The sequence below is a fragment of the Somniosus microcephalus genome, chromosome 4 (assembly GCF_052327205.1).
Source record: "Somniosus microcephalus isolate GS21.2 chromosome 4, FLI_Smic_1.0, whole genome shotgun sequence".
Taxonomy (NCBI): Eukaryota; Metazoa; Chordata; class Chondrichthyes; order Squaliformes; family Somniosidae; genus Somniosus; species Somniosus microcephalus.
This window is the reverse complement of record NC_140990.1, coordinates 53573428-53582421: the sequence shown is the minus strand read 5'-3', so window position 1 is coordinate 53582421 and position 8994 is coordinate 53573428. Positions and strand designations below refer to the sequence as shown.

The window sequence follows — 8994 nt, the reverse complement described above, 5'->3', positions numbered from 1 at the left end:
AACAGGGAATTCCTGGAAACACGCTGCAGGTCCTTCTTTATCTGGAGATCAAATGTCTGTTGTATAATTGTACCAGCAGTTAACAGGCTCCTGTGAGCTCCTCCCTCTGCTATTTTAATGCAGACTTTCACCAACTTATTTTAAATGGGTTTATTTTAAATGGGTTAACGCCTGCCTTAAAATGGTAGACTGAGGACTGTCCCACAAACACGTTAAATCTACATAGAATAATTACCAGTCATTTTTAGACTGGAAAGTTAAACCTGCCGTTTCACTTTCAGTCAGGAACAAATCGCAGTTTGACACCAATCTCTGATTTGACAGCACGTTTCCAGCATTTACCGTTGTTCTTCCCGACTCTAAACACAGTTGTAAAGGAGCCTTCTGTTCCGTGCCTAGGAGCTCTGAACCATGGAAGAGAGCGGCTGGGACATATTTCTCACACGCCTCAAAATTAATCCACACGGGGACTTTGCTGTCAGTGAAGAGAGACGAGAAAGACCAAAGTGCCGTTTGCCCCTCTCAGTGTGGCCCTGAAGGACTGTGTCCAGGCTGAAGTTCTGTTCCCGCCGTACGATCCTCCCCCAGATTGTCCTTTCTGAGCTCCAGCCAGATGATGCTAAACACACAGGTGGGAAAGGCAAAAATCTACAGCAATGTGTTTAAAACAAACTGATTTATTTGACATATATCTAGAATATTATACTCCAGCCCAGTTATAGGGGTTAGTAACATCAGCAGAAACAAACCCCAACTGTCAGAATGAACATGTTTCAGTCCTGGATGTGATTAACAGCAGCAACAACAGCAGAATCCAACCCCTGCAGTCACTTGTAAGCTCGCTGGTGTCTCAGCAGGTTGGATGACCGAATGAATCCCTTCCCTCACTCAGAGCAGGTGAACAGCCTCTCCCCAGTGTGAACTCGCTGGTGTCTCAGCAGGTTGGATGACTGAGTGAATCCCTTCCCACACATGGAGGTGAATGGCCTCTTCCCAGTGTGAACTCGCTGGTGTCTCACCAGGTGGGATGACAGAGGGAATCCCTTCCCGCACATGGAGCAGGTGAATAGCCAATCCCTAGTGTGAGTGCGTTCATGTTGTATCAGTTTCCTTTTGCTTTTAAATCTTTTCTCACAGTCAGAACATTTAAAAGGTCTCTCGTCAGTGTGAACAAGTTGATGATCAGTGAGGTGGGATGACTGAGTGAATCCCTTCCCACACATGAAGCAGGTGAACGGTCTCTCTCCAGTGTGAGTACGCTGATGTACAGTGAGGTTAAATAACTGCCTGAACCCAGTCCCACAGTGAGAGCACCTGAACGGCCTCTCATCAGTGTGAACACGTTGATGGCATGTCAGTTCCCTGGAACTTTTAAAGCACTTCCCGCAGTCCGGGCATCGATAAGGTCTCTCATCAGTGTGAACTCGCTGGTGTATCAGCAGGTAGGATGAATTAGTGAATCCCTTCCCACACTCGGAGCAGGTGAACGGCCTCTCCCCGGTGTGAGTCCGTTGGTGACACAGCAGACCACTTGTGCTTTTAAAGCTCAGCTCACATTTAGAACATTTAAAAGGTCTCTTATCAGAGTGAACAAGTTGGTGTTTCAGCAGGTGGGATGACTGAGTGAATCCCCTCCTACACACGGAGCAGGTGAATGGCCTCTCCCCAGTGTGAACTCGCTGGTGTCTCACCAGGAGGGATGAAAGAGGGAATCCCTTCCCACACATGGAGCAGGTGAACAGCCAATCCCTGGTGTGAGTGCGTTGATGTTGTATCAGTTTCCTTTTGCTTTTAAATCTCTTCTCACAGTCAGAACATTTAAAAGGTCTCATCAGTGTGAACAAGTTGAAGATCAGTGAGGTGGGATAACTGAGTGAATCCCTTCTCACACACGGAGCAGATGAACGGTCTCTCCCCAGTGTGAGTGCGCCGATGGGATTCCAGCTTGGACGGGGAACTGAATCCCTTCCCACAGTCCCCACATTTCCACGGTTTTTCCATGGTGTGGGTATCCTTGTGTCTCTCCAGGTTGAACGATCAGTTGAAGCCTCGTCCACACACAGAACACGTGTACAGTTTCTCCCCGCTGTGAATGGTGCAATGTTTTTTCAGGTTGTGTAACTGGTTAAAGCTCTTTCCACAGTCAGTGCACAGGAACACTCTCACTCAGGTGTGTGTGTCTCGGTACTTTTCCAGTCACACTGATGTTTGAAATCTTTTCCCACACACAGAACAGACAAACATTTCTCCTTCCACACTCAAAGGCCGATGATATTCAGGTCCCGATGAATGGAGTGACTCTGTCAGATCTTGATGTGATGTTTGGTTTGAGTTTCCTGTCTGCATATCCTCCCCTTCTAACACCCTGTAAAAGGAGTTTACAAATGTCATCACTGTAGATAGGAACAGGAGTAGGCCATTCAGCCCCTCAAGCCTGTTCCAGAATTCTGTTAGATCATAGCTGGTCTGTATCTTAACTCCATTTACCCGCCTTGGTTCTGTAACCTTTAGTACTCTTGCTTAACAAAAATCTAGTACACTCAGTTTTGACATTTTCAATTGACCCTCAGCCTCGACAGCTTTTTGGGGGAGAGAGTTCCAGATTTCCAATAGCCTTTGTGTGAAGATGTGCTTCCTGAAAATCACCCGAATGGCCGAGCTCTAATTGGAAGGTTGTGTCCCCTTGTTGTGGACTCTCCCATCAGAGGAAACCGTTTCTCTCTATCTACCCTGTCAACTCCTTTAATCATCTTAAACAGCTCAATCAGATCACTCCTTAATCTTCTATATTCAAGGGAATACAAGCCCAGTCTGTGCAACCTGTCCTCATAACTTTACATCGAGTTACGGACAGGGTAGAAATTCTGAACAGACAGTACTCATTTCCCTGGAACATTCCTTCCTCTCTTGCCCCTCCTAAGCTATAAAACCCTCGTCCCACACACTCTCTCATCGCCTCATCCTCGCTGTTTGAAATCCTGATTTATCACAGGCTTGGATTTTTCTCCATTTTGGAACATAAGAACATAAGAAATAGGAGCAGGAGTTGGCCATTCGGCCCTTCGAGCCTGCTCCGCCATTCAATGAGATCATGGCAGATCTTCTGCCTCAATTCCATTCACCGGCCCTATCGCCACATCCCTTGATGCCTTTACTAGTCAGGAATCTATCGACTTCTGTTTTGAATATACCCAATGACTGAGCCTCCACAGCCATCTGGAGTAAATTCCAAAGATTCACCACCCTCTGTGTGAAGAAATTTCTTCTCATCTCAATCTTGAATGGCCTACCCTTTATCCTGAGGCTGTGGCCCCTGGTTTTACACACGCTCCCTGACCAGTCTCCATTTCTCCTTCATTTACAGACGCTCCCTGACCAGTCACCATTTCTCCTCCATTTACAGATGCTCCCTGACTATTCACCATTCCTCCTCCATTTACAGACGCTACCTGACCAGTCACCATTTCTCTTCCATTTACAGATGCTCCCTGACCAGTCGTCATTTCTCGTCCATTTACAGACGCTCCCTGACCAGTCACCATTCCTGCTCCATTTACAGACGCTCCCTGAGCAGTCACCATTCCTCCTCAATTTACAGACGCTCCCTGAGCAGTCACCATTTCTCTTCCATTTACAGACACTCCGTGACCAGTCGTCATTTCTCCTCCATTTACAGACGCTCCCTGACCAGTCACCATTTCTCCTCCATTTAGACACTCCTTGACCAGTCACCATTTCTCCTCCATTTACAGACGCACCCTGACCAGTCACGATTTCTCTTCCATTTACAGACGCTCCCTGACCAGTCGTCATCTCGCCTTCATTTACAGACGCTCCCTGACCAGTCACCATTTCTCCTCCATTTACAGACGCTCCCTGACCAGTTTCCATTCCTCCTCCATTTACAGATGCTCCCTGACCAGTCGCCATTTCTCCTCCATTTACAGACGCTCCCTGACTCACTTCCTGTCTGTCCCGGAGTTTGGCGCTTTGTTGAGATTCGGGCCGGAGTGAAACGTGAACCCGCGGGTGGGGGCGGATAATGTTCACTGCTCTTATAATCGGGCCTGGGGCCGCACTCGGGGTGTGTGAAGCCCGCCTCCCTCTGACCTGCTGCAGCCTCGCCACCCGCGCATGCTCAGCTCACACTGCGCAACAATCAGCCTCTCCCGCGCATGCTCAGCTCACCATCTGTTGTTCCGGTTTAAAGGTCAAGCCCGCCCCCTCACACTCCGATTGGTTGGAGGACCCGCCGCCCGCTCGGTCCTCCAGCCCCGCCCCGCTCTTCCTATTGGTCCGGAGCTCCCGTCAATCATCCGGGCAGTGTGAGCTGAGCATGCGCGGGCCTTGGCAGCAGCCGCTGACACATCAGGTGAGAGAGCTCAGGGAGCGGGTTCATGAACCCCGGGGGGACGCGGGCCGCTCACACCCCGAGCTCAGGGAGCGGGTTCATGAACCCCGGGGGGACGCGGGCCGCTCACACCCCGAGCTCAGGGAGCGGGTTCATGAACCCCGGGGGAACGCGGGCCGCTCACACCCCGAGCTCAGGGAGCGGGTTCATGAACCCCGGGGCGACGCGGGCCGCTCACACCCCGAGCTCAGGGAGCGGGTTCATGAACCCCGGGGGGACGCGGGACGCTCACACCCCGAGCTCAGGGAGCGGGTTCATGAACCCCGGGGGGACGCGGGCTGCTCACACCCCGAGTGCGGCCCCAGGCCCCATTATTAAAACACTCAACATTATCCGCTTCACACACACCCGGGGTGGGCCTCAGGCCCTGAACAAGAGCCTCCCCGAGCAGGGCAGCAGCTGCGGGGCTTTCGCCCGGTGACAGGCCCGGGGTAACGGCCGCCATCTTGAGAGGCTCAGGGGGCAGCAGGGCGCATGCGCGGCCCTCTTGGCCAGGAACCAGGAGGAGAGAATCTTGTCAATTTCTATTCTGGACTCATAGTGATGGATTTTGTAAACTCCTTTTACAGGCTGTGAGAAGGGCAGCATTTACACACCGCAAACTCAAACCAAACATCACATCAAGATCTGACAGAGTCACTCCATTCATCAGGACCCGAATATCATCATCCTCTGAATGTGGAAGGAGAAATGTTTGTCTGTTCTGTCTGTGGGAAAAGATTTCAAACATCAGTGTAACTGGAAAAGCACCGAGACACACACACCCGAGTGAGAGTGTTCCAGTGCACTGACTGTGGAAAGAGCTTTAACCAGTTACACAGCCTGACAAAACATCGCACCATTCCCACGTGTTCTGTGTGTGGACGAGGTGTCAACTGATCATCCATCCTGGAGAGACACAAGGACACCCGCACCATGGAGAAACCGTGGAAATGTGGAGACTGTGGGAAGAGATTCAATTACCCATCTGAGCTGGAAACTCATCAACGCAGTCACACCGGGGAGAGGCCGTTCACCTGCTCCGTGTGTGGGAAGGGATTCACTCTGTCATCCAGCCTCCAATTACACCAACGAGTTCACACTGATGAGAGACCTTTTAAATGCTCTGACTGTGGGAACTGCTTTAAACTCTCTGCAGATTTTATTAAACATCAGCTTGTTCACACTGACGAGAGACCGTTCAGTTGTACTCACTGCGAGAAGAGCTTCAGGCAGTCATCTCACCTCATTCAACATCAGCGAGTTCACACTGGGGAGAGGCCGTTTACTTGTTCTGTATGTGGAAAGGGATTCACTCATGCATCCAATCTTTGAACGTACCAGCGGATTCACACTGGGGAGAGGATATTCACCTGCTCCATTTGTGGAAAGGGATTTACACAGTCATCCAATCTCCAGACACACCAACGGGTTCACACTGGGGAGAGGCCGTTCACCTGCTCCGTGTGTCGGAAGGGATTCACTAAATCATCCCACCTGCTGACACACCAACTTGTTCACCTTGATAGAGCTTTTAAATGTGCTGACTGTGAGAAAAGCTTTAAAAGCGCAAAGGATCTGCTGACACATCAACGGGTTCACACTGGGGAGAGGCCATTCACTTACTCCGTGTGTGGGAAAGGATTCACTCTATCATCTAGTCTCAAGGCCCACCAACGCACTCACAGCGGAGAGAGGCTGTTCACCTGCTCTGTGTGTGGGAAGGGATTCACTACTTCATCCAACCTGCTGAGACACCAGCGAGTTCACACTGGGGAGAGGGCGTTCACCTGCTCAGTGTGTGGGAAGGAATTCAATCATTCATCCAACCTGCGGACACACCAGCGACTTCACACTAGGGAGAATCCGTTCACCTGCTCCGTGTGTGGGAAGGAATTCAATCGTTCATCCAACCTGCGGATACACCAGCGAGTTAACACTAGGGAGAATCCGTTCACCTGCTCCGTGTGTGGGAAGGGATTCACGCGATCATCTTACCTAGTGAGACACCAGCAAGCTCATAAGTGACTGTAGGGGTAGGATTCTGCTGTTAATCACATCCTATGTTTGTTTCTACCAATGTTATTAACCCCTATAACTGGGCTGTGTTATGTTCGTTATTTCTCCAAGATAAGGGACTAATTGATGTCCATTTTAGGTCCTTTTCTCCTTTTGAACTCTAGATTAGTTCAGTTCTCATACCTTCAGTTGTTCTCATGGACAAGTCCCAGCTCCCCATATCTTCCAGAGTGCCTCTCCTAGCCTTGGTATCCAGGGAAGGTATCGGTAACACGCCCGGGATCACTGAATGCAAACCCAGTCTGTTAATCACTTTCAGCTACTGGACTTAGCATGTGTCCCACAGCATCTCTCTCACCTTCGATGTGTGAATAGAGCATCACGCCTCAACCTGGTTTTAAATTTATTCAGCAAATCTATTTAACAGAAGCTTGCAGGGTGATGAGGCAGTGTTGAGGTGCTGCTGTATCAGCCAGTGGCTCAGTGGGCAGCACTCTCGCCTCTGAGTCAGGAGGTTGTGGGTTCAAGTCCCAGCCCAGAGACTTGAGCACAAGAATCTAGGCTGACACTCCTGTACAGTACTGAGGGAGTGCGGCACTGTCAGAAGTGCCGTCTTTCAGATGAGACATTAAACCGAGGCCCCGTCTGCTCTCTCGGGTGGAAAAGATCCCACGGCACTATTGAGAAGAAGAGCTTGTGAGTGATCTCTGGTGTCCTGGCCAATATTTATCACTAAAATAGAACAGATGATCTGGTCATTATCACATTGCTGTTTGTGGGAGCTTGCTGTGCGCAAATTGGCTGCCGCGTTTTCTACATTACAACAGTGACTACGCTTCAAAAGTACTTCATTGGCTGTAAAGTGTTTTGGGACGTCCTGAGGATATGAAAGAGGCTGTATAAATGCAAGTCTCATCTTTACTCTGCATTGTGCCTGTAATGAAAATAACTGAAGATCTGTCCCAGTGTAACCTTTGCTGTCATGAAATGAGTGTGTCTTTGAATGAGCCTCACGTCCTTGCTCATGTTGGCTGTAATTGTGTAGAAAGGGGATGTGTAAAGAGATGGTCTGTGTATGGAGATGTGAAAGAAGGAAACGGTGTGTGTGTGTGATAGTGACACAGCCTTGTGCTCACAGTCAGAACAATGACAGATATCCTTGTGGTTATGGTTTGGGCAGGGCCAGGTCAATAATGTGGTAAACAAGTTAAATATAAACATCACCAGTGTAGTCGCAGCTTGTTAGAACAGACCTGGGGAGAAGAGAGCTCTGAATCCACTGTATTATCTCTGTTCTCCGGATCAGGTAACTATACTCTGTCTGATTCTTTGCAGTGCTGTTAATAAAGTCAGTAAAGGACAATCTGTTGTTGTGAGCTTGATTATCTGGTGTCTGAAACCACAAGACTCAATTTTTAGAGTCAACAAGATGAACAAGTAAACACATCATGGCCCAATACTCAGCTCTATATTCACATGAGAAAGTTGATATACCTATCAATTCGTCCAATGAAAAGCGACGAGTTAAGACAGTAACTATAGGTTTTTACTGACTAAATAACAGAGCCCACCCTCGTGGGTGATCGGATCCAAGAAGGAGGAATACCAGCCAGTCGACCACCTTTATACCTGGGCAGGTAGGTGGAGCCATGGGCGGAGTCGGCAGTGGTCAGCCCAGGTATAGCAGCGTGACAAGAGGCGACCTCGTACAGTGATACAACAGTGTGAACAGTGATAACTATCGGGAAACGATCTAACAGTGATAACTATAGTGTAACGATAGTGAACGGTAAAAGTGGTTTACCACATTCACCCCTTGTTTAGATTTGAGTCCGGCGGGGTGAAGTGTACTACCAGTTCTGGTATGTCAGTCTGTCCGGAGGCCTCGTAAGCCTGTCTGATCGTCGCAGCGGCGGTGTTGCGTTCTCCGGTGTTAATGCTGGCATCTGCGAGGTAGGCGAAGGCTCTTGGGGTTCCGGGGTGAGGGGGTTGGAAAGTAGGGGCAAAAGAGGAGTTGGGGTGAGGGGGTTGGAGAGTAGGGGTGAAAGAGGAGTTGGGGAGAGGGGGCTTGGAGTGAAATGGTGAAAGAGGAGTTTGGGTGAGGGGGGTTGGAGAGTAGGGGTGAAAGAGGAGTTGGAGTGAGGGGGGTTGGAGAGTAGGGGTGAAAGAGGAGTTGGGGTGAGGGGGTTGGAGAGTAGGGGTGAAAGAGGAGTTGGGGAGAGGGGGCTTGGAGTGAAATGGTGAAAGAGGAGTTTGGGTGAGGGGGGTTGGAGAGTAGGGTGAAAGAGGAGTTGGGGTGAGGGGGTTGGAAAGTAGGGGTGAAAGAGGAGTTGGGATGAGTGGGGTTGGAGAGTAGGGGCGAAAGAGGAGTTGGGGTGAGGGGGTTTGGAGAGGAGTTGGGGTGAGGGGGCTGGAGAGTAGGGGCAAAAGAGGAGTTGGGGTGAGGGGTTTGGAGAGTAGGGGTGAAAGAGGAGCTGGGGTGAAGGGGGTTGGAGAGTAGGGGTGAAAGAGGAGTTCGGGTGAGGGGGTTGGAGAGTAGGGGTGAAAGAGGAGTTGGGGTGAGGGGTATTGGAGAGTAGTGGTGA

General features: G+C 50.0%; 1 protein-coding gene and 1 pseudogene across 1 annotated transcript; one reads left to right on the top strand and one right to left on the bottom strand.

The window, feature by feature from the left end:
- Positions 1-589: 589 nt before the first annotated feature.
- On the bottom strand, positions 590-2620 carry LOC147118899 (uncharacterized). The gene has a single exon (XM_085984660.1). It carries the CDS (start codon positions 1830-1832, stop codon positions 885-887), a length of 948 nt encoding a protein of 315 aa, XP_085840786.1. The 5' UTR covers positions 1833-2620; the 3' UTR covers positions 590-884.
- A 1616-nt stretch (positions 2621-4236) lies between these two features.
- On the top strand, positions 4237-7766 carry LOC147118898 (uncharacterized; annotated as a pseudogene).
- The last annotated feature ends 1228 nt before the right edge of the window (positions 7767-8994 follow it).

Bases quoted from the DNA above. Each gene is read 5' to 3' on its own strand.
- LOC147118899 (XM_085984660.1), bottom strand. From the start codon at position 1,832: ATGAGACCTTTTAAATGTTCTGACTGTGAGAAGAGATTTAAAAGCAAA.